Source organism: Lissotriton helveticus, chromosome 5_1, assembly GCF_964261635.1.
Source record: "Lissotriton helveticus chromosome 5_1, aLisHel1.1, whole genome shotgun sequence".
Taxonomy (NCBI): Eukaryota; Metazoa; Chordata; class Amphibia; order Caudata; family Salamandridae; genus Lissotriton; species Lissotriton helveticus.
Genome location: NC_136065.1, coordinates 1,098,281,120 through 1,098,307,905, shown reverse-complemented (window position 1 = coordinate 1,098,307,905; position 26,786 = coordinate 1,098,281,120). Strand labels below are relative to the sequence as shown.

Sequence of the window (26,786 nt, the reverse complement as noted above, 5' to 3'; positions counted from 1 at the left end):
AGTGGCTTAAAAAATCTTGAGTAACATAACGCAGCACAAATCGTTGTATTGCGTTACTCTGCCCTGGGAAGGCGTTCCATGGGCACTGCGTAGGTGATCCCACGCAACTCCCATAAATTTTGACATGTCGCAGATTCACAACACATTCCTGCACAAAAACAATCCTACATGCAATGCAGGTACCCATGGTGCAAGGTAGACCATTCTGCGCCAGCGCTTGGGAAAGGACAGGAATGCACCATATTCCATTAAATATGGCACATTCCTGACCTTTCCCTGTCACGCAGTGCAGCACAACAAGGTGATTTTCTGCGCTCAACTGCGTTGCCCTCTAATATCTTGTACATAGAATCTTTGCCGTACCGGAAACCTTTCCTGAAGTACCAAACTACCTATGTGGAACATAATGAACACAAGTCTACTGTCACCTGTACACAGAGTTAATCTCGAATATAAAGATTTATAACATGTTCAATACCTCTACACAGCTATGGTGCATCAGGAGGACATGCATTTTCTAAATTCTTACACCCATTAGCTGCATCTAAACTGTACAAAATTAAGTGGAAAAGTAAGTCATAAGCAGTGTCCGTGGCAGAGGCGCAAGGTATAGTTAGCGCTGCTAGCTATAACTACTGAATTTGTGTTTTTTCTTCAAAGTGTTAATGTTGTCACTAAGAAATTCACCTAGCTATAAAATTAATTTAACCTTTGTTTTTTTCAGCAAACATATATATATATATATATATATATATATATATATATATATATATCTCTACACACATATAGATATATATGGGGGTTAGGGATGGGAAGCGGTATTGAGTATTATGGGTGTTTTTAGGATGTAGGGGTGGGTAGGGGTGTTGGGTGGTAAGGATGTTTTTAGGGTTTAGGGGTGAGAACAGTGTTTTTAGGGTTATGGGGTGGATAGGGGTATAGGGTGGTATGATTGTTTTTACGGTTTAGGGGAGGGTAAGGGTATTAGGTAGTACAGCAGTGTTTAGGGATTAAGGGTGGATAAGGGTATTGGGTGGTAACGATTATTTCAGGATTTGAGTGGGTAAGGGTGATTTTAGGGGTGGGTATATGGTGGTAAGTGTAATTCTACAAAGTGGGGTGTTTGGGGGCCCTATAGGTTAAAGTACTGTTATAGTTAGGTGAAATGTTCAGTAATAATGTAGCATTTTAAACTAAAAACCACAGAAATTCACTAGTTACAGTCCTCTTAAGTAACTATAACTCCTGTCCTAAGGTGTCTTGGGCCCTCACCATGCACAGCATTATCATCAATAATTTAGTTGCAAATGCTGCAGTGATATTATCAATGATGTCATAGAAGATGTCATGAGTGATGTAATATGTGGGATAGTTAGAACTGCGTGGCGAGGGCATGAGTCACGGCAAATTAAAAAGTTTTAAACCCAAGGTCGTATACCTCTGGGACCCCACCACAAGACCTATGGCTCAGGGTTATCCTGATTGAAGATGTAATCTACAACTGTACTTTGCAAATAGCTGAATATACTAAGATTTGTGTCAATGCCATACTAAACTTCTTGTTGATGCTTGTTGGGCTTAATTTGAATGCCAAAACATTAGCTTCTTCTAATTTTAGGGGCACACTCACCACACACTCGCGTTTAGCTTTTCCAAGTTTATGTCAAAATTAAACATACTTGAAAAACTGATGGGCTACTTAGTCTATATTTTTATTATGACAAAAGTCGATCCATCCAAAAAAAAGTATTCTACATCGATTGAATTTCTTAAAAAATGCATTTCCTTCATCCATCGATTTGCTGGATTATAAAAACAAATTTCATTGTCAAGCTTTCCAAATCATGAATGTAACACCAATGCATTTCAGGCACATTTACCCTTTGTCAGGGGGAATCACTGAACACCAATAGAATATCTTCTCCTTCATCGGGGAGAACCCCAAAAAAATCTTTGACTGAAATGCATTGGGGTCATGTTAATGATTTGGTCAACATGATAATGTTGTTTGTTATTACAACCCTGCATAAGGATAAACATATATGTTAATTTTTTTTGTTTAGATTTGTACTAGTGTTAAAAGCTGAGCACTGAATGCTGCACCCCCAATATTAGGATTTGTTTTTGTGTTAAGGAGTGCGCATTTCAGAACTCTTTTAGAGTATTAATTTGAATGCCAACAAGTATGCAGCAGCATCTTGTTTTAAATATTCTAAGACCTAATTTGCCCTAACACACAAAAGGTGATGGATGGAATGCTTTGAAATAGTCGACATCACTGACAATTGCTCTTGGTATCATCTCTACCCTTGATTGTTGTACAACAGGACTTAAGCTAAATTACAAACAAACATTTTGTTAAAAAATAAATGACCCAAAAACATACTGTCTTGTGAAAAGTCAGAGAGAAAAACAAGTGCAAGTGGAAGACTGCATTTCATATGAAATAAGTATCTCCATGCACTGTGTTGGCTTTCGAGCTCTGCAATACTTCCAAGGGTAATGGGTTCCTGTTCTTTATGCCTTTGTTTAAGGTGTTGTAGACTATTCCGGTGATGAGTTTTCCTTTCTTTTTCAGCACAAGAAAGAGCGGTGAGGATACCAGAGATGTTGAGTACCGGATACCCATTCACCAAGAGCTTGTTGCTATATTTTTGCTGATGTTCATTTTCTTTCTTGATTAACACATACACTAGACTGAATGGTAAGATTGCCGTTACCTTCAGGTTTATCCAGCATTTAAAACCCGGAATTGGGCAAGACTAACTTTTGTTTTGCTAGACATCTTCAAAATCACTCTATTGAGGTGGTAGACAACCCACAATAATGCTCTCCACCACTGCGCAAAACAATGGGATGACTGACCCTGGAGGTTTTCTAATAATTCTGAAAACAATTGAGAGGCACGGCTAAGCTGTGCAGTGAGATGGCCACATTGTGAAGCGGCTCTGCCGGCCGAGACGAATATCCGTCTCTTATCCGTTTGTGAATTGGAGGTATCTGGCCAGGAACACTGGCAAAATGCATCAGAACAGCATAGGAGGCGACATATGAGGAAAGCGGTACCTATATCTTCCTGAAGTGGTGCTGCCAATCGAGTGACAATCTGGGCCTGGAGGCGGCCTGGTCACGAGGTTGAGTGAAAAACGCTGGGGCCTCGCGTAGACACACAGCCCGCGGGAGGAGCCGGAGGCTGCTTCCAGAGATTGCGGGGGGGAACGGGCTGCCCGGAGGCTCACCTGTCAATCAGCCTGCCGCACGCCCGGTGAAAAGCGGTGAGTGTGTTGCCGTGAGGTGCGGCGGCGGTCAGCGAGCCTGTTCCGCTGGTCTGCTGGGAAAACCCACGGCCCGGGAGGGTGCTGCATATCATCGATAGGCCCTACATTCACTGGACAGCACATTACAGCCCCGTACTGGGGGACACGCCAAGGCCGGCCGGGGAGAAACTATTTATGGTAACATAAAGAGGTGAGCTGCGAGATAGTGGTTCACAAACACAGACTGCAGCACATCAAGCGCACATACTAGCGCGACTAAGGAACGGCCAAAAAGAATTGGACAAGCCGCAACCGGGCCGCTCCCGAAGCCTGAGAGGCGCTTACAAGGATAAACTACAGCACATTGAATAGCAGTGGAGATGTACTACAGGAGGAGAAGAAGGAAAGAGACGGTACAGCAAATAAAGACGAGTCAATAGCATTCACCGCAGCAGGCAAGTGCACTTAGTTTTTAGTGGCATCTGGGGCAGTGAATGACCTACCTACCTGACGTTGAGGGAACTGGTCTGGTGCCCCTGGACAGTTCGTTGTGGGTGTAGAGTGTGCAGTAGCCGATCCAGCGCCGGCACCTATCGTGGTTACTACCGGAACTAGAAGTAGACGGAGAGTGGGAAGGTTGGTGGAAGATCTCCAAGAAAGAGCGCCCCACCTAAAAGACAAGATGGGCAAACCAGATGCCTGGCAACCTCAGATCAACTTTGATAAAAAATCAAATAAACAATCTGAAAGTGATAACACTGCTACAGACAATGCTGAAGACACAGCTGCTTGACCAGTACAGGATGAGGATATCCGCTCCATATTTAAAGATCTTAAAACGAGTCTCCAAGAGATAGGATCCAAAATAGACACTTTAGCTGAGCGCATGGTTAGAATAACGTTGAGGGTGGACAAACACGACAATCGACTTGATACTCTTGAAATGAGGGTCTCGGAAGCAGAAGACTGTCAAATGTGACGCGTGACAAACTGTTGAAAATGGACGCAATACTGAATGTCATAAAAAACAAGAATGAGGATTTAGAAACCAGGTCGCGTAGAAATAATGTACGAATTACGGGAACTCCGGAATCAACAGACATATCTAACATGGAGAAGTATATTGAAATTATGTTGAAAGAGCTGTTTGGAGCTGAGCTATCCCAAATGTTTTGAACTGAAAGTGCCCACCGCACTCTGGGTCCCAAACCCCCTCCAGGGGCGCCATCAAGACTGATCTTGGCCCGAGTGCTAAATTATCACGATCGGGACACGATATTGAGATTAGCCCGTGAACGGGGGTCCCTTACATATCAAGGCAATAGAGTGTCATTCTACCCAGATTTTACGATGCAAGTGCAGGCCGCGCCGAGAATTTCTTCCGGCCAAGAAAATTCTCCAACAGCTTGGAACCAAATATGCGCACATCTACCCTGTCAAGCTCAAAATCCAAGGCCGGGGCCGTCCCACTTTCTTCACAGACGCAAAAGCGGCCCTGACTACGCTAAACAGATGGCAAGAGACCAGAAACACCGGACCTCTGTATCAGAAGATCGCACAGAGAACAACCTCAGTGATGACTGATTCCAGAACTTTTGATGAGAGAACTTGACAACGCAGATAAGTGCACAGTTGTAAAGATTACATGTCACTGGTTAATGGAATCAGGGTCTGGCAAGACAGAATCACTAGCAGGGCAGTGTGGCGTGTATAGTGGAAGTGAGCAGGAATGTCATATGACTGATGTCTGGTGTAGCCAATAGTACTCATAGATTCCAATTCGGACACTGAGTGCTCGGCCACCCTGGAACAGGGCAGGGGTGTCGGCCGGCGATCCCACATATCCCTGAGGGAGGACTCCCAAATACTCCTGTTGTTTGGGAGAACTGTTAAAGTTAATGGACATATTGCAAGGGAAGCACAACCTGATTGGGGGGTTGGTGTGGGTGGAGGGGAGTTAATCGTTTCTTGTTTTCGTCAATACATTCATCTGGTAGATGCCTACGTAGATACATTTGCACTGTTGCACATGCTGATAACTATTGACAGAAATAATGGCACGCATTACATGGTGTAGGACACACCACCGAAACACACCTCACAATTCGGACACCAGGCCGGCAATAATGTTTACGGTCGTTTGCAATGTACAGTAAAGAAGTAACATCCCTCAAATGCATTACTTGGAATATACGGGGACTGAATGACTGTAGGAAAACTAGATTAGTACACTCTTACTTGGCCTGGCATGCAGTACATATTTGTTTATTACAAGAAACACACCTGACGAACGCATCAGTGGCAACACTGAAAAACAATTGATGGGGAGGTCTTCAGCTCTGGCTATTCCAGCTACTCTCGGGGGGTAGCAGTGTTAATTTGAAAAGGCCTACATTGGCAGACGCATCAGACCATAACAGATGAGAGGGAAGGTATATTCTGGTGAGGGGAACACTATATAACAGCCAGATAGTAATAGTTAACACTTACGGTCCCAATTCGGACTGTCCTGAGTTTTTTCAGAAAGTATGAAGGGTGATTAAAACACTGGGAGATGCAGCGATATCATGGGGAGGTGATTTTAATGTGGTCCTATCCATGGACGCTGATAGACTTGGAAGTTCTAGAACGCACAATCCGCAAGCCGCAGCCATGCTGAGAGATATAATAGATTAATTCCAGCTTGTAGACTCCTGGAGGGCATTATACCCGAATAGCAGGGAGGGGACTTGCATAACCCATCATAAAAGCGCATGGTCACAAATAGATTACTGGCTCACCTCCAAAGATTTGCATGCTTGGGTTGACACCGCAGTACACAATCCCCTTACTTTTACTGATCATGCACCAGTACAACTAGGGTTAAACATACCCAAATCTTATATACAGCCCTTTAGCTGGAGATTCCCATTGGGTGCCTTATTAGATCAGGTATTCCGAGAAGATCTCAGACAAAAGATAACGGACTATTTTGACATAAATGAAGGAACGGTGGATTCACCGGGCACCCTCTGGGAAGCTTTTAAGGTGGTAACCCGTGGTGTATGCATCGCATTGAAAACAGGTGTGCTGCGCGACATACGTAATACTATTGCAGGATTAGAGCGGGAGATTAGAGATTTATAGCACAAATACTATACTACAGCATCGTCTGCAACATTGGTTCACATTAGAAGCAACCATTCGGCATTTCAGGAAGAAGCAGAGAGGGAAGTTAAATATTTGCATAAGTATGCACAAGCATGGAAATTTGGGGAAGGAGATCGTCCCTGGAAAACATTAGCAAGTCTCCTGCGTATGCCAAGGGCTTCGGCCTATATTATGGAACTCCAAAATCAAAATGCACTGCCCTCACGTACACCCCCTGAAATACTGCACACCATGACACAATTTTATAAGAATCTGTACACATCCCAGACTGATCCTTCGGAGACTGACATTACGGACTATTTAGACACGATAGCATTAGTTTGGTTTAGTCGCGGGACTTGGCATTTACAGCGGAGGATATCAGACAAGTCATCAGCAGCATGCCTGCTGACAAGGCCCCAGGCGCTGATGGCCTGACGGCAGCGTTCTATAAGGAGTATGCAGATATTCTCGCCCGAGACTTTTGAAGGTGTATCAGGAGGCCCAAGATACTGGAATGTTACCACAGACCATGCGCGAGGCCACAATAATTACCCTGCTTAAACTGGACAAAGACCCAACCAGACTCACACCGCCCTTTATCCTTGATAAATCTAGATGCCAAAATGTATGCAAAATTATTGGCAAACTGGTTCCAACCCCTCCTTCCAATTATAGCACTTCCAGACCAGTCGGGCTTCATACCAGGGCGCTCAACGGCGCACAATTTACGCGCCATATTTGCTCTGCTGCATTACCTGGCTCCACATGTGAAGGCCATAGCGGTCCTCCTAGATGCCACAAAGGCGTTTGACTCTCTTGAGTGGACATTTCTTTTCACAACACTGGCGCGAATGGAAATAAGTCACAATTTTCTAAACCAAATCCGACTACTATACAATGCTCCCACAGCAAGAGTTAGGGGGAATGGCCAAATTTCAGAACCAATTACAATAACTAGGGGCACGAGACAAGGATGCCTGCTCTCGCCACTTCTGTTCGCGATTGTATGGAGCCCTTGGCAGCTCGCCTTCGGCAACATTACACACAGCGAAGCATAGGGTTCACATCCAGAGGCCTACTTATCTCTATGTATGCGGATGACATGACAGTATATCTAGTAAACCCAGATACGAATTTCGCACCAGTGATGAGGGAATTAATACGCTATGGAGGCCTCACGGGTATCCAGATAAACTGGTCTAAATCAATTATACTGCTCAGGACAGAAAACACTGCCCCGTTTGATACAGAATTCTGAATACAAGGGGCCGATGGCCCGATCAGATATCTAGGTATATGGATAAGCAGGGATATTGATCAGTTGTGGTCGGCCAACTATGGAAGAGCGATCGACTGGTTGGAGGGTAAGATGAAGAGGTGGAGAAATTTGCTACTGTCCCTAGCAGGCCGTATGGCCATCACAAAGATGGTAATACTTCCAAAGCTGTTGTACTTATTTGTAAACATATCTATGCCTCTTAACACCCATTTTTTTTAAAAGATTACGCTTGTGCGTATTAGACCTGTTGTGGGCTGGTAAACAACCCCGCATTTCATGGAAAATCCTAACTTTGCCCCTGACACAAGGAGGCTTAGGGGCTCCCGACTTCGAACTGTATGCAACTGCGCACGGGCACAATTCCTCCATTACTGGCAGCATCCCACGCCTTACCAGCCACACGTGGCGATAGAATTTCACAAAGTGGCTCCCCTTCCACTAACTACAGCCATCTAACACCTCTATAAGCGACCCCAGCATGAGATAGACACGGTTGAGACACTCAGGTGGGCATGGCGTGGGTTAGCAAAGAGAGCACACCACAAAGTGTTATTTGCGCCATCCATGCCGATAGGCGGGAACCCACTGATTGCACCTCTGTTGGATGCTGCCACTAAACAAAGGGCTGCATCCCACACGCTCCTGACGGGTAAAGATCTGTTCCCAGAGGACAAATTTATAACACTGCAACAAATGTGTAAGGAGACGCCGCCTACGGCACTGGACATGCTGTGCTACTACCAGATCAGAGTAGCGTGCAGGTCCAGATATGAGGAATTCCCGCAAGCACCTCCTGTACTTCATGCACTGGAAAATATTATCTCTGTGCCCTCAGCGTGTAAACTTATCACACACCTCTACAGTATTACTCAAGGAGAGACACCTATTGCTATAGCTGACTCAAAAGCGGATTGGGAGGCAGATGCAGGTCGTGCCATAACAGACAAACAATGGACCTTTTGTTGTACACAACTAAAACATTTATCACCTAACTACAGACTAGGGTTGATTCATTTTAACTACCTACATAGTCTATATTGTACACCATTGCAACTAAATCGCATGGGGCTACACCCTGACACAAGCTGTTGGAGATGCGGTTATCAGAGAGCCACCTTTCTCCACCTGGCCTGGGACTGTAGACCCATAGCGTCATTCTGGTCAACAGTTTTTAAACATATTGGTCAAACGATGGATTATTTGCTAGAGGGTACTCCGTTGGTTGCACTGTTGGGTTATGTCCTAGATGCACCTAACGGTAAGAGAAAACTAATAGCCATTTTATTGCTCTTGGCTAAGAGGCAAGTGGCTCTGCATTGGAAAATAGAGGCCTCCAATAGTAGCGGAATGGGTATCAAGTGCTATCTACTGTAAAGATCAACTGTCCAATTATTGGGAGCTTATGCCTAGCAGATCCCGTCCAAAGGACATATGGGAACTGTTGGTTGCCTGGTTGAGAGCTAGAGGAGGTGTAGAGTGGGATGAGTTAAGGCCGCAAAATGAATAGGAATGTTGGGGCACGCAAATGGATGGGCGGTGCGAGGCGGACATAGACCGAACAAGTCAAGAGGTAAACACAGAGCCGAGGTGTGTCCTGTAGTCGGGGTCAAATGCATAGCATTGTAACACTATAACCGAAAGTCCTTATAATTGTGCACACGAGTAAATACATCGTATGATTAATGTGAATGTAAGACGGTAGTTGTTTACGTTGAGTTCTTATTTGAATTGCCGACGCAAATGTACACTATTCATGTGCATGCAATACAATTCTTGGCGATTATATTTTGATGTGACAAATGTGCAATAATGTGATTATGATGATGTATACAATTTTTTTTAAAAATGTAAAAAAGAAAAAAAAGAAAATTCTGAAAACAATTAATAGAATAAACGGTCACTTTACGCATGTGCCAGATCGATTTTAGGATGCCAATACGATCCCAAATAAAGGAGTATCAATTAGACTGTAAATAAGACCTTCAACATGGTCAGTTTGACATTCCATTATAATGGATGCAGCCTGAGGAGTATTTAGCCATAAGGACAGTTCAGTGCCATCTATGGCTCTTACAGGTTGCAGACACTCTTTCGTAAGAATAGGTCTAAGGACTTAGCACAGGATATGTAAATAAAAGTACTTATTGCTTTAAGTCCAGGAAGGCTCCTATTGCGACTGCGCATTTTGCAGACATGGCCAACATAATCGGTATGTATTCTTGGGTCAAAATATTTAGAGATACCAATTGGGTTTGAACCCTACAGAGAGGTCTAACTTACTGCCGCTTTATCTGAATTAGGCATTGCTGGACATTCCTTAGTTAAGTGACCTGCTTTGCTGCAATACAAGCACCACAAATTGTGCTTCCCATGCCTCTTTCTTGGTCAGTGGACAATATGCATAGATTCTTACACAATGGTGTAGGGGTACAGCTATTTAACTTTTTGACCAGGCAAATGACAACTATTTTAGGAACCCCCAATCAAATCTTTTCTCCATTTCCTTTGCCAAGTCTAAGATCCAATTTCACTAGTATGAAGTCATCACACGAATCAGGAGGATTAACTACCTGTGCAGGACATTTTTTTAATCATCACGAAGGCAACAATAAAAGAGAGAATGCTTCTTTTCAGGCCAGTTAATTTCTATGAATAGTTCAATAAACATGGCTAGATAAGAAAGGAACTCCTTATCTTCTTGCTTTAGAGTAACTCATTATCCACTGCCTGCATGTATATTTGTGTATTTTGTCAACAACTTCCTTATAGCCTCCTGGAAGGTGGTAAAGTTGAATTGCAAAGGGTCATCTCGCTCAAATAGGGCTACTAACCAAGTCGCAGCGTTGCACTCACGTATGACAATAGAAATGGAAACTATGGGTAAAGAAAATCACTGTCTAATCAGTTAAAATGGATCACAGGTAAGTCAAGCCATTTTCCCTGCTTTATTTCAATAAAAAGTAATTATACAGAAATTGACTGGTATAGTTCACGTGAAATACTTGCCCCAGTCATGTACTTGAACTCTTACCCATCTATGTTTCCCTGCACATATGGTCTTGCCCATTGAAGCCAAATCTCCACTTAAATATTATACCACACTAAGGCACTCTGGGCTGTACACCAGGGAGGATGCAAGGTACTATAATAAATGATGTATCATCAATATTTCTTATCAATGAGGATCAGCTGATCCAGTCAGGGCAGCTTGTAATCTCACTGCTACCTATTTTGGCAATAGATGTGGAAATACACAATGTTTTTGGAAACACACAAACGGCAGTGAGGAAACTATTACCAGTAGTGAGTTGTGAGATAATGGGGCAATGTGCAGCTTTAATTGGTTTGCCTTGACATTCAATATGGTCCAAACATTCAAGATGCAGTTTAGTCTCCTTAAAGATTTCACATGAACTCTACTGATGCTCAACACGCATAATCTGCTGGTGGCCATGTTAAAAGGTGGCTTGTGTAATTGTAAGATGGGGAACTCCCACAATAGAACATAACCTGATTACTAAAAGCCATGGGTCTGGTCTATATTAAAATAATGCATACTCCGATTCCACAGTACAAACAGAGAAAAGAGCGAAGAGGGAGTTTCAAACAACATAAAGACCATAGAATCTGCTATTTGCCTTTCAGAACCTAAAAATATCATGCCTCTTGGAAGTTTTGAAAACCTAGTTATTTACTTAGTACACAAATAACACGTTGGGAACTAGTTATAAAATATTGGCTTCTATGTACTTTAGAATGTCCATTTCGAAATTTCAAAAACCAATAATGTCTTAAACAGGCTTACATTTCAATAAGATGATACACTATTTTAGGAGCAAGAGAAGCATTGATCCTGATTTTCCATTCATCACAGTACACATCTCGATCCTTCTGAAGAGTGTCTGAAAAGTTGGATTTTAAAGTCATTTTAATCAGTAAGTTGCTGACCTTTGGCAACACTCTATCTGGTGGATACTCCATCTAACGGCAGATTCCTCACGTAACGTTGCCTCTTCTTTTTTTTTTTATAGCATAGGCTACATAAGAAAGTAAAGTTGATAAGCGCCTCCTCGTCTGTAGCTGTCACTTTATTATCTTCACCATTTCAGCACCCTCAGATGCAGAGCAAGAACAATTGCTGGTTACAGTGTGCTGAATCCTAACTTGGGACTTTTTGAGATATTAAAAAGAGACGACTTCACAGAACAGGGAGGTGAGAGGGCAGTGAGGAATCTACAGTTACAGTATTCAGTAGAAAGAGAATCATAGAAGAAAATTGTTCTTCTGATTGGTACCTATAACTGCAGATCCATCACCTTAGACTGAATACCAACGCAGTACGGCCCAAAGGTGGAAGGTCAGTGGAGTGGGCTCAGACAAAAAAGACTTGCAGGACTGGGTAGGAGAATTGACCTCCTTACCAGACTTGGCTCTCAAGGCAGTAGTGCTTTGCTAACGTATGCACTGTCACCCACATTGCACAATGGCAGGTGTCAAGGACAAGCCCTCAGCAGGCCAAGGCAGTTGCAGCAGCCTTAGCCCTGTTGGAATGGACTCTGAGACTTCCAGATACTTTTTCTTCGGTAGTTCACAGCTGATATTCAAGCAGCGGACTATCCACCACAGCTAGGTTCTCTTCTGCACCACCTCCCCTTTCTTTGCTTCATTGAACCCCACAAGAATCGGGTCATACTCTCAATCATTCAATGAATATAAAATCTTAAAGCCCTTCAGGGGTCCAACAGATGGAGCCTTATCTTCTCTTTCTAGCAGCGAGCAAACTATGCTGATAGTGAGGCATTGCTCAATGTGGAAGGGAGTAACGACTTTCTGTAAAAAAGGCTGCCTGAGTCCTCAATTTCAATTTGTCCAGAAAAAGGTGGTATAGGGTGGTTGCACTTAAAGTGTTTGAAGTTTACTCAAGTGACAAGCTGACATAATCACAACGAGAAAGACGTCATCAAGGTGAGGAGTTTGAGAAAGCAGCTATCCATTGCCATGAAGGGTGTACATTTAAGGCTCCACTGTGGTATCACAAATAACTTTAGAATAAATGAATATCAAACCATTAATAAACCTCATCACAACAGATTTGAAATAGGACCAACAGTGTGTGCAAATGTAAGTACGGTGAAAGGGCTGACAACCTTTGATAGTGCCCACTGCAAGGCCCTGCTGGGCTAACTAACTACAAAACAAAGAACATCCATACAGCAATGCCTGTAAGGGGTCAGTGTTGCAAACATTACACAAGGTCACAATTTTTGTCCCAGCTCCCAGTGTTAACAGATATTGTGGGAGGGTACTTGCTGGCAAGGATGACATCCCCCACTTCGTATGGCAAGTCAACGTAGTCAACTGACAACGTTCAATCTCCAAGCATTTATGTGCAGACTGAGTAGATATGGGTGGAGGCCCTTTCCCCATTGTTGAGGCAGGTGGTCCTCATTAAGTGGAAACCTAAAAAATGCTGAGGGACAGAATTTCTGGGTATTGTACTCTCCTGGTCCAATATGGAACCCATAGGATAACTTGGGCTGGGTTGTCCTGGATCTGTACCCCCCGCTCCCTCACTGCGGCCCCGCCCCTTTGCCTTCTGTGCCCCGTCACGTCCCCATCCCCCTACGCCCATTGGCCGCCCCGCTCTCACCTCCCAGCTTCTCCTCCCTTCCACTTGGCCTCTTATGGAGGTCGCCGTGCGGAAGCGCAGCGGGCGCGCCAAAGGCAAGCCCATCTGCGCCCATCCGTGCCTGGAACCCGCCAGGAACCCTGGACCCCGCGCCCCCCGCAACGCCAGACTCCGATACAACGCCAACGCCCTCCTCGCTCTCAACACCGGCCGGGACCGCCGCTGCTTCCAGGCCGCCCCGAAACGCACCCACAGACATTTCTCCTGCAACTTCTCCTGTGACCGAACCACCAAGCCTCCAAGGACCGGACCCAACCACCTCCGCTGCATACTCCTTAACACCCGCTCCGCACGCAAACACGCCATCGAGCTTTGGGACCTACTCAACACAACGGCCCCAGACGTAGCATTCCTGACCGAGACCTGGTGGAACGAATCTTCGGCACCGGACATCGCCATAGCCATCCCGGACGGCTACAAGATCACCCGCAGGGATCATGCAAACGGAATCGGAGGAGGAATCGCTATCGTCCACAAGGCCACAATCCAGGTCCACACCCTCGCAGACGACTCTCTCAACTCCGCCGAACACCTCCACTTCCGGATCCACACCGACCCCAACACCACTCTCAGAGGAACACTCGTCTACAGACCTCCCGGACCCCGGGCCCTGTTCAGCAAAACCACTCTCAGAGGAACACTAGTCTACAGACCTCCCGGACCCCGGGCCCTGTTCAGCGACTCCATCGCCGACCTCGCCAGCACCCACGCACTTGCCTCCACGGACTACATCCTCCTCAGGGACCTGAACTACCACCTCGATAACAACAACGACACCAACTCCGCCACCCTGATCGACAACCTCGGGCTCCGACAACTCATCACCGAACCCACCCAGGCCGCCGGCCACACGCTCGACCCCATCTTCTCTACAAGCACCCGCGTCGCCTTCAACCACACCACCGAACTCTACTGAACCGACCACCACTGCATCCACTTCACATTCAAGAAGGCAACCACGCACCACCACACTCAACAGCTACCTCGCCCGAAAACTCAGACAGTGGATCGAAGACTGCGCCAACACCCTAGCCCCGCTAAAGAAGCCCTCCAGCAACCACTACAGCAAGAAAGCCGCCAAGTTCACCGAAGAACTACAGACCTCCAAACACACATGCCGGATGCTAGAGAAAAATGGCTCCAAGACCGCACGTCAGACAACCACGCTGCCCACAAAGACGCCATTCGCAGACACCACCAACTCATCAGAACAACCAAGAGATCCTCCTTCAAAGCCTGCCTGGACAACAACGCACACGATTGCAAAGAGCTCTTAAGCATAGTCAAGGACATCTCCAACCCCAGTGCCAACACCAACGACATCCCACCCTTGCAAGAACTGTGCGACTCACTGGCCACTTTCTTCCACCGCAAGATCATAGACATCCACAACAGCTTCAACGCACCGCCAGCCCCGACCACGACAGACCCCACCTCGAACACCACCTGCACCAACCAGCTGACATCCTGGGCCCACGTCAACGACGACGAGACACGAAAGATCATGAACTCCATCCACTCGGGATCACCAGCAGACCCCTGCCCACACCACGTGTTCAACAAAGCAGATGCCACCATCGCACCCCAACTACGAAAGGTCATCAGCATCTCCTTCGACTCAGCGACATTCCCGGAAAGCTGGAAACACGCCGAAATCAACGCCCTCCTCAAGAAGCCCATGGCGGACCCCAAGAACTTCCGCCCCATCTCCCTGCTGTCCTTCCCAGCGAAGGTCATTGAGAAAATCGCCAACATACAGCTGACCCGCCACCTCGACGACAACAACATCCTAGACCCGTCGCAATCCGGATTCAGACGGAACCACAGCACCGAGACAGCCTTCATTGCCGCCACAGACGACATCCAACGCCAACTAGACAACGGCGAAACCTCAGCCCTCATCCTCCTGGACCTGTCAGCTGCCTTCGACACGGTCTGCCACCACACACTAAGAACACGCCTCCAAGAAGCCGGAATCCGGGGAAAAGCCCTAGACTAGACCACCTCATTCCTCTCTGACAGAACCCAGAGGGTCCGCCTCCCACCCCACCGGTCCAAAGATACCAACCTCCTCTGCGGCGTACCCCAGGGCTCATCCCTCAGCCTGACTCTGTTCAACATCTACATGGCCCCCCTCGCTCAAGTGGCCCGCCAACATGACCTGAACATCATCTCCTACACCGACGACACCCAGCTCATCCTCTCCCTCACCAAGAACCCACACACCGCCAAAACCAACCTCCACGAGGGAATGAAGGCCGTCGCCGAGTGGATGAGGAGCAGCCGTCTGAAGCTGAACTCAGACAAGACGGAAGTCCTCATCCTCGGCCTCACCTCGTCCGCCTGGGACGATTCCTGGTGGCCGACAACGCTAGGAACAGCACTGACACCCACGAACATCGCACTCAACCTGGGAGTCATCCTCAACTCCTCCCTCTCCATGTCCAAGCAGGTCAGCGCTGTCTCGCCCTCCTGCTACAACACCCTCCGCATGCTTCGTAGGATCTACAAGTGGATCCCAATCGAAACCAGAAGAACAGTGACCCAAGCCCTCGTCAGCAGCCGGCTGGACTACGGCAACGCACTCTACGTGGGAATACCGACCAAACAACTACAGCGACTACAACGCATCCAAAACGCCTCGGCCCGTCTGATCCTCAACCTCCCCCGACGCAGCCACATCACCCCCCACCTCAGAGACCTTCACTGGCTCCCCATCAACAAGAGGATCACCTTCAAGCTCCTCACCCACGCTCACAAAGCACTCCACAACTCCGGACCAGCCTACCTGAACAACAGACTCAACTTCTACACCCCCACCCGCCAGCTCTGCCCCGCCAGCCTCGCCCTCGCCGACGTCCCACGAATCTAACGTACCACCTCCGGAGGCAGATGCTTCTCCTTCCTCGCTGCCAAAACCTGGAACACCCTCCCCACCCGCTTGCGGCAGACCCAGGACCTGCTCACCTTCAGGAAGCTCCTCAAGGCCTGTCTCTTCGAGCAGTAGCAGCAGCCACCTCTCCCTCCGCCCCCCCCGCAGCGCCTTGAGACCCTCACGGGTAAGTAACGCGCTTTACAAGTTCTGTGATTGATTGACCCTTTCAGGTGATCCATGATCAGGAAGATGCACAGGCACTTCAACCACCTTCAAATACGCAAAACCTCCTGACACAGGACCATGCTCTGGCCTGCTTGTTGCATTACTACATGACAATGGTGTTGTCCGTGGGAAGCTCTATAGGGCTCCTCTTGATAGACAGCAGGAAGGCCTGTGGTGCCAGATGAATGGCTCACAGCTCCACTAGATTGCTGTGGAGCCGGCCCTCTGTCAGAGACCAGAGCCCTCTGAACTCTACCTTCTCCAAATGACCTCCCCAACTCAGCAGTGACACCTCTCGGTGGGGAAGGGAGAGATGTCTGCTGCTGGAGCAATCATATTTGAGCAGCCACCACTGCAAATCTTGAACTGTCTTTTCCAAGCACTGGATGGCGTCAGCAATGTGCCTTAATTCTGGGCTCACTGGAACTTTATTCCATTGCTGACTAGGAAAATGCACGAGACAAAGAAGTCCAAAAGCCTCGGAGTAGCTGACCATAATCCCGAATTGAGCCTGAAACACGGAGATCCTAGCGTAAATGGCCTGGACTCGATGCAGCAAAGTGGCCAGGATCACCAAAATGAATGGCAGCCTCTGTGAAGGAATCATATGGAATTTGACTAGTTTATAGTAAACCACAACAATGTCAAGGGGTCCGGAAGTGGGGTATGACTGACTTCAGAGAGGAACACACCCTGAAGATGGGATCTGAAAACGCAATCACTATTATAAGCACCTGAGGGGCGCTGGTGAAACCGAAGGGGAGTACTGCAAACGGAAAATGCTTCTGGCTCACCTTGAACCACAGAAAACGCAACGATTGCAGGACGGTTACATGAAAAAACACGTCCTGCACATTTAAGTCTAACCCATTTAGTCCCCTGATCTAGAGCAGACAAGACCTGGTCCAGCATGAGCGTTTTTTAATTTGTGCTTCCACAGGAACAAATTAATGGGCCAGAGGTCCACGAATGGTCTGAGGCCCCGTCTCTGCATCCTTTTTAGAGATGATAGTGAGAGTAAAAACCCCTGCATATTCCATGTCCAACACCCTCTCGATTGCACCACTGGAGAGTAACAGGCACACCTCTTGTAACAGGATGAACTGGTGCTCGTCCAAAATTCATTGGGAATGGAAGGAATAGTTGGTGGGGTAGGAGAGACAAGGCAGAGCACAGCCATTTGGAAAACCCATCTGTCAGATGTGATGGATCATGTCTGGGAGGAAATGTTGAATCTTGCCTGCCACTGGTTGAGCATGCCCTTCGAAGGACAAAAGATAGTGGTTTGTTAGCCGTTCTAGCAATGAAGGAGGAATTGGAAGACTGATACTTCAGTTGGTGTGCATGCTGCCTGAGAGTCCCATGTGCATAGCCTCGAAGGGACTGGGGTGTCTGCTACATTACAGGCTGGGAAGGATGTTTTTGTCTATATGCCATCCCCAAGGAGTGTGCTGTAGCTCTGCTGTCTTTAGAACTTTCCAACATAGAGTCTGCTTTCTCTCCAAACAGGTTGGGCCCATCAAAGAGCATATCCAGACAATCCACAGTATCCAGGGATGCGCAACTAACAGATTTGGCAGCATCCTGTCTGTCATGTATCATTTGGAGCAGAGGCCCTCAGATCTTCTGAGACTTTCAACACGATCACACTAGCCATGTACCCAAAGGCATCTAGCCAGTGAGTGGTGAATTGACTGGAAATTAGTTTGGATTCACCTTAGTGGTTGAGGACAGTAGAATACGACTCTCTGAGTTGGAGTGCATGTTGAGAAAACCCAGGTCACCAGGGGATGCTCTGTGATTTAAAGCCACCTGCCTATTCACAGGTGGGAAAGAAAAAGGCTTCAACCAAGTAGCAATCAAAGTATCTCTGAGGGCAGAATTAGCTGCCCCAGGCTGCATAATTTCAGAACATTCACGTTGTCTCCATAAAGGGTAGCTGTGATTTTTCACGCCAACTTCCCTCCAAATCACCATTGCAAATGAGGCACTCTCTTATATTGGTGGCCCAAGTGGTGAGTTAAGCTCTGCTTAATGCCTACTGGTGTTCTAGAAATCAATATTTAAGGCATCATCAATATAGAAAAGGGGGAGCAAGCCATCCACATTATCATCATCATCGTAATCATGTGTCCCCTCCTCTGGCTTAGGGTCAGATTAGTAGCTGCGATTGTAGCACAGGCAAGGGGTTAGTCCTACCTAATGATGCTTGATTTGTTATGCTTTTGCAACACAACATTGGTCAGGCTCAAGCTGAAGTTGGTTCAGGGTTCCACAATGGTGTCAGCGCCCTATCACCCGTCTGTGCAAGGGTGGCAGGAGCCAGTGTTGGACAGGGAGCCAGAGTAGATGTTAATACCGACATTAGTATGGGCCCAGTAACGGTCCTAGACCATGTCACGAAGGGACCCACAGATAGTAGTCCTGTGGTTTCATGGGGACCAAAGGCATGCCAGTAAGTACATTGAACATTTGCAGTAGGGCCGCTTTAAAGACCTCAATCTGCTGCAGGGTCGACGAAGGTCTGGGAAACTCCAGGCACGTCAGGATCAAGCCAGTTCCGTGGCCAGATACCTTGAAGAACTGCTACTTATATCGGACCTCCCTCGTGCCTACTCTTTGGAGTCAGAGTGATGGGATGGGGTTGAGTCTTGCATGGCTTTCTTTGCTTTGACATATCGGCACGCGAAGTTGAGCGGTCACAGGAGTTGTCCCAGGAGCATGATGAAGCAGGACCTAAGCAAAGACATACATTTCTTGAGTTCAGCGACATAAAACTTCGCCTCCCATTCACGGATGACTTCCTGGTACAAAACAGCACCCTTAACACAAGACTTCGAGTTCTGTCATAGACCAAAGAGGCACCTTATGCGGATCAATGACAGACATCTATTTCCTGCAGTTGAGGGTTAGCTTGAAAACTGTCTTTCTCGGTAGGGCCATATTTTTAATGGAAACTATGAGATGATTTATAAATACCTGAAAAGCATTAAAAAAGGGAGCAGAGCTCCAGATCCTAGTCAGAAGGCGCAGAAAGAAAGAACTGACATCAGTGTGCATGGACAATGCATATATGTGGTTCTTCTCGGTCACTTCAGGGGCTGTTTGGAGCCAACTCTGAGTCACACAACACAATAGCAGTGCGCAGGTGCATTGCTATGAACATAAATCACCAGATCCCTGTGGCGCCTGGGGATATTCAGAAGTGAGGAATTTATGGTTATAAGGATCCATCAGAAAGTTACTTTTAGTGTGTCTTGTCCTCTCTCCCTGCATATAATGCTTTGACTGGTTTCTTTACCTTCAGACTTAACCTTGGTTGTAGGACCCTAGGTAACTTGCGTGCAAGATAGATACCACGAATAACCTGGGGAATAGAATGACAATGAGTTTCTCTATTCAAGGCACTGCTCTAAAGATTGTTTCTGCAATGACTTACTACAACCAGTAGCATAAGAACTTTCCTAAGCCATATTTTATAAAGGAAAACCCAATATTATTAAAACATAAAGAACAATCTAAAAATGAAATCATTAGGTATGTAACATTTGCATACACATAAAAAGAACATAAAGAACAGCTCTGTATTTTCACATAATGGTCTATTTTGTCTTCAACTACAGGACGAAACCATCCTACTGCTTTACAAGATATTCATTATTGGAGAGCAAGTAGTAGCAGACCATGCCTAAGCTTCCAAACACATTAGCAGCAGGCATATGATCAGACGCTTTAGTTACTGTGGCAGTGAATCCTTCATTCCTGATTGTAGTGTACAGATTTTACTTGAAATATCTTTTGCATCCTGTAGATTAATATAGCCCAAAACATATTTTTGAGAAAATAAATACTCGGTCATGATGGGCCATGCAGTACACGGTGGTGGCTGGCAACATTCTCTGCATTCATAAAAGGATAAATCAATACAATTATTTTCTTGGGTAAGGAGGTATTTTAGCTCTTTATGATCAGAATATGTTATAAGTCTTTTTGTCTTAAATAGAAGCCTGGAAGATGGGAATGATTTCCATATTTAAACTGATTCTCAGTTTTTCAAAGAGTTGGCGGGCACGATCCTACTACTGTATTCAACCAGTGAACAGTTTGGACATCAATATAATGTCAGTTCAATTACTGGGGCTCTTTACAGCCTCCGATAAAATGCAAATAACAAATCAGATTAATTAAAGCACGAGGTGGTGCTTGATAGAGATGTTTGGACATATGCATAGCGTAAAGAATGACACATTAATGGTGCCTACGAGGTCTGGGATTCTTTGCAGTGCATTGGGCTTCCATATTTTACCTGTTCAAATTCAGATGTAAATAATAAGTCCTCAACTCAATCATCAACAAAAAGCAAACTCGCCATTTCAAAGAACACATTATCTGATGCTATCCGAGTTGCCCGTTGTGTTTGTGGCTGGAGTGCAGGAGTGTCCGTTTCTCTCACTTTAATGGGATCATCTCTTTATTTTGGCGTTCTTCATATTCGCTCTTTAGCAGCCCCAATTAACTAAGCTTTCTGTGCACCTAGGTCTCACTTAATTGTGCAACAAGTTGAGTTTGTAGTAGTAAAAATCAACCCTGACAGATTTGGGATTTGCATACTTTTACGAACATAGGTGTCCTTATCATGGAGAAAAATCCCACTACTTGGTAAACTGTCTAACTGAGTAGAATGGGAGGAAAAGTGGAGGGAAGTGATCACAGGGGAGTAGTTACGCAACGTCTTTAAGTTGGAATTTTAGGGGTACTCAATGCCAATGTCTACCCTATAGATATATGGGAAACTACTCCAGCACAAGGCAGTAGTCAGTTAGTTTGCACATTGATGAAAACGGGAACATCCTCAAAGTGAATGAAGTTGTTGTGGGCGGAGGCCTCTACAAAGGTTTTATTGGAGAGTGTAAAATGCAGTGTACATCCGTTAACAAAACTGATTAGAATAAAAAGGCTAGTGACCTATACTTGGAAATCTAGGAACGCTGTAGATTTACCTATGTAATCCTCAGGAATTCAGTGGATATCCCACAAAGGAGTAACTCTAGTATAAAACCAGACTTGTCTTTACTCAACTAGATTTATTTTTTTGTAAATAAACTCCGATGTTTTTAATAATAGCATACATTTAACCATTTCTGAACACGTAAATGTTTCTACTTTTGTGGACGTGACTTAGGTATTTCATGCTTTCAGTATACCATGCCCTAGCAGAACATGATAGGTTGATTTGAAGCAGGAAGTCAAACATATATACTCGAGGTATGCAACAAATCACACCTCAGCAACAGAACTGTATAAACATGGCTCTTTGAAAGGAAACACACACAAGAGTTCACATAATCCATTGTTCTGAACTCAAACGCTTTTAAGCTTTTCAATTTCTCGCCCTGAGTCGGGTTGCAATCCTCAGTGTTCAGTGACAACAATTAACGAGATTTAGCACGTTAGGGTTCCTCGAAGTCTTCTTCTGCCCGGTTATAGTGCAGTAAACTGTCTTCTAGTCCACAGCTGTCTATGAGCTGGGAGAGACTCAGTTTCTGGCCTTCTGTAGACAAAGCCGACTGCAGCTCATACAGCAACTGCTGGCTACTGCTTCTCCATTTCTCTATCAAGGACTTCAATTCTGTCAGGTTATTCTGAAAAGAGAACAATGTAACATGCCGTTAATACAAGGATAGCTGCAAACTCTAGACCTAAATTCAGCTAGATTATGCGTTGCAATTAGTCCATTCTGTCATTAACACTGTACATACAGGGATCAACCTTTATTTAGGCTGTGCTGCTGGGATATGAGTATCACACAACCTGGCACTGGAATGGAGTTGTAGCACTTTCTGTTTTACTAAAAGAAAATTAGCACAATCTTATGCACTACTGCAATGGTATTGCATTACTATCTACGCTACGATCGAGACAAACTTTGATTCGAGAAGTTGCATTTCGAACAAATACACTGTGGAGACGCTGATTCAAAACGCTGGTCCCATCATCTTTTCATGCTCAAATATTCAACAAGAGAAGGTCGTTTGAAACTCCAAGTCAACACATTCTTCCAGAACTGTGTGGATCTAGACAATACGCAGGGGGTCTCTACTCTCTAAAGATTGAATTGTCCTGAGGATGGCCTTAAGGATATAACAACCACAAGGCCGAAACGTCGACTCTTTTGTCCATATCTTCCAAGTTTGAATAATTCAGACAACTGAATCATTGTTTAAGGTTGTGCAAGATTCATTGTTATCTATTTATTAAGAGTGGACTACAGCGCAAGTGGATGTGAAGAACAATTTATTTATTTCTTGTCCATTTGTTTTTGATGAATTTGTTTTTTCTTATTTATTGTAACAGTACCCTTTTAGAACAAATATATATAAAGAGATATTGTGAATCAAACTCAATACCCGTGTAGCTTTTTCTCTTCTGGAGTATATTGATTACTGTGTCCAAATCTATGTGACAAATTATAACAATAGCAGGTATTAATTTAATTTAGTTGATCAGAAGCTCAAGAGTTTATGCGATCAATCACCTGCGATTCAATCTCTGAAAAAATTCCCTTATTGGCATCTTTATTGTATGAAATTTCAGCCCAAGCTCGCAAGGGTTTATTGGGTCACCCACCTCTTATATAACCCAATCATGATGAGGAGGGCATGTAACAGCAACTTATGGGAGAAGTGATGAGCACTCAGGAAGAAGCTCAAACTAGCTCAAAGATGAACAGCCATTAGATTGATACACAGGGAAACATGACACAAAATGTGTCTGAAAGGACAGAAACTGTGGCCATAGATATGTCTAGGACTATGAAAAAGAAAAACTGAAAGGCCACTTGTGTGGCTGGAGGGTATATGTTACCGACATTCTCTACAGACCTGATGTTATGCTTCCACAGAATTACTGCTTACTAGTGAGACTGTACTTCCATTCTTTCTTATCCATGCAATCATCTTTTTATGCTGATTGGTATTTTATTTTTCATTTTATTTTAAAGGTTTTATATAGCGCTGGCTAGAACCGGATGTATCAGAGCGCTTTACATGAATATCAGACCATAGTTGCAGGTTACATCATTACAAAGGTTACAGTTATTAGAGCTTGGCAAACATAGTTACATGTAAGGTCGAGACAAACAAAATGGCCATATACGTAAGGTAAAAAGCAGGCAAGGGGAGAGATTATGGGGAGGGGGTAGGAGCAGGAGAAGTAGACAGAGAATGGAGGCGGGAGGAGGGAGGAGGGAAAGAGGAAGGGAGGGTGAGAGTAATGTTAACCGTTAGCGGCATACTTAACTGCTCTCATCATGCAAATGTTGCTGAACTCCACCCGAATGCTCATATATGTATATGTATTGACTATACAGTAGATCATGATATTATTCAATTATTCGATCACTCGGGAGACAACCTTGCAACAATTATTCTAGGTTTCAATTTCCACTTTTACTGGTTACACTTTGACGTGTTCTCCTACTGTACATATTTAATGGAACCATAATTATAATAAAACAAAAGTAGATGTGAAAGAGTACAAGAGAAAAAAAATGCAATTTACATAAACAAACTGATTGTATGCAGCCTAAAAGGGGTCCTGATTGCTTAGCTGAATTCTAAGTGGTAGCTGATTATTTGTATTGTCACCAGAAGGGTGTTTCTCAGCTTCCAAGTCTGTACAAAGTAAGAATTTTTGCCAAATACAGGCTTGTTTGTAATATGGGCAATGGCCAAGATTGGTCATTGCCCATATTACAAACAAGCCTGTTCTAAATTTCCTTCTTTGTAGCATCTGAGTTTAGATTGTGAGAAGACTGGTTTGGTTCCATGGACTGCTTGCTGAGCGATGCTTGCTGAGGGCTTTGAAAGTGATGCCTCTAGTGTTTGGAAGCAATTGTAGGGTCTCTGGGCAGGTGTAATGTGGTAGCATCTTCTCAGATTATAAACTTGTCTGGTTGTGTGATTCAGTAAGTATAGTAATCTTTTGAATGAGTACCTAAGGAGTCAAATCTAGCACCCGCTGACACAGTCAAGAGGTGGCAAGCACTAGAGTGACTGATGCATGGACTCAGTGGGAGAAATCAATGTGAGGAAAGACAAGATGTAGTGATATCAAGTTGTAAAAAGCACCTTTGGCCACTTTGGTTAACCTGAGTTTAGAGTCCATGATCCTCTCAGGTTTTTCAGTTCCGTCCAGAGTATTTACCAGAAAGAGCGTGACTTAAGGTAATTTAGTTGTTCTTCTGATGGAAACTTCTAACCGCATCTCCTCACTTTTTGGATAGATACCAAAGCAGTATCTCTCAAAGTTGGTGGGTGTGTAGAATGGACTTGAATTAAAAAAGAATGGTGAAAATGCCCTTCTTGCCGGACCTGACTGTCCAAGCAGCAGTGTTTAGTGAACATATGAACCAATGCCCACTTTGCAACCTGGCAGGCATCCCTAGCATCAAACAACAAAGACCTGGCACTTTAGGGCACTCTCATCAACTTTTTATAAATGTGTAGGATTACTATGGGGCAATATTTTTTATCTTTTCCTAAACTCAGATTTTCTTTCATGAACTCTGACCTAATCCCCGTGCCCAAATGTTTAATAATTAAAAACTACCAATATGGGAGAAACCAGTCGTCAGTCAGAACACTCAGTCAACAACAGTCAAAACTTAAGTGTATGTGTACCACAAAAAAAGTGATAGAAAATGTGTATTGAAATGAGAAAGTATCTCACCTGCGCACCACCGGAGGAGCTAATGGCAGCTTCTCACCAGCTTGCATCCCTAGCAGCAAAGTAGTTGTAGCGGCCTTGGCCCTGTTGGCCTTAATGCAGAGGACTATCCACCTTAACAGGGTCCTCTCTGCACAGCCATCTCTTTTTTTGAGCCAAAAAAAACAAACAAAGAGCCACGTGATGGCACGATCAATATAAAAACCCAAAGTCCTTTTGGGGTTCAACCAATGGAGCCTCTTTCAAGAGGTGGTGGGGAGCACAGAACATTCGTTGAACAAGCCACTGTCCAAAGTGGAAGGGAGTAAAAACTTTGGGTAAAAATACAACATGGTTCTCAACACCAATTTGTCTAGGAAGGTGTTGTCTCTGAAAGAGACAACAGCCCGCTGACACTATGTTCTAATGTGATCGCAACTCAGAAGACAGTCAAGAAACGCAGCAAGCAACTATGCATAGCCTGAAAGTTTTAAGTCACACTGTGGCATTACAAATGGCTTTGAAGGAAAAACGTTTCTCAAACCTTTAAAAACCACATCATAACTGGTGACTTTAACAAGACTGGCCCACAAAACTTTAAAAGGCTGAGAAAGGCCATCAAACAATCCTTTACAGTGCCCACTGCTAGGCCATGCTAGGCTAAAGACAAAACAAACAAGAGAGCATCCAACAGCTTTGTTTGTAACGGTTTAACTTTGCACACCACACCAGGCAAGACAAGAAATTTGTCCCAGCGCCCTGATAAATGGAGTTTATGGAAGGTTGCTGCCTGCAAAGATGATATCTACTGCTCTGGTTGGCAACTCAAATGGATTCAATTGCGGACGCTCAGTTTCTATGAGTGGAGGTGTAAGTTGCAGAGGTTACGATGAAGGACCCTGCCCTGTTTCAGGAGATTCTCCCAAAGTAGTATCCTTATCGGAGTACAGCTCAGGAGTTCGGGTACCAAACTCTCCTGACCCAATCCAGGCAATTAGGATGATTTAAGTCCAGTCGTTCCTGATCTTCTTCAGCACTCGTGGCAGGAGAAGTAGCAGTAGGAAGGAGTACAGGAGTCCCTTTTCTATACCAGCTGGATGAACCTCCTTACAAGGTTTCTTGCAGAAGGTCCAATCAGCAAAATCCCTATGACACTGCACGTTTAACAGTGCTAAATAGATATAGCCAGGGCTCTTCCCACTGACTGAATAAGTCTTGCAACCACCTCAGGATGCAGACGCCACTCATGATCTGCAGGTGTTCTAAAACCGTGGCAGGTGGTTTGTGACTCAAAAGATTCTGTTCCTCCAGTCACCTGCAAAGACGCGAAGCCTCTTGGCAGAGGCCCGAGGACCCCACTTCACCCTACTTGTTGCAGTGCCACATCGCGGTGGTGTTTCCCCGTTGAACCTGCACCACCCCCCTTTGATGGATGGTAGGAAAGCTTTCAGGGCCAAATGAATGGTTGATGTGGTGCTGGCTCTATACTGGAGATCAGAAGCCTGTCATCTCAACCTCTGCCAAATGACCCCCACCTCCCACCCACATCCAGTAGTGATGCATCTGTCACCACTGTCAGCTCTGACTCAGAACGGAAAGCAGTCTGATGCAGAGTAAATTGAG

At 45.1% G+C, this 26,786-nt stretch overlaps 1 protein-coding gene across 8 annotated transcripts in view; it reads right to left on the bottom strand.

Moving 5' to 3' along the window:
- Positions 1–21,521: 21,521 nt before the first annotated feature.
- Positions 21,522–26,786, bottom strand: part of SFR1 (SWI5 dependent homologous recombination repair protein 1) — a 240,458-nt gene continuing 235,193 nt past the window's right edge. For all 8 annotated transcript variants that reach the window (XM_078643725.1, XM_078643731.1, XM_078643732.1 and 5 more), the window contains one exon: positions 21,522–22,099. In XM_078643725.1, coding sequence (XP_078499851.1) covers positions 21,908–22,099 — 192 coding nt within the window. In that variant the 3' untranslated portion in view covers positions 21,522–21,907. The remainder of the gene's footprint in view (positions 22,100–26,786) is intronic.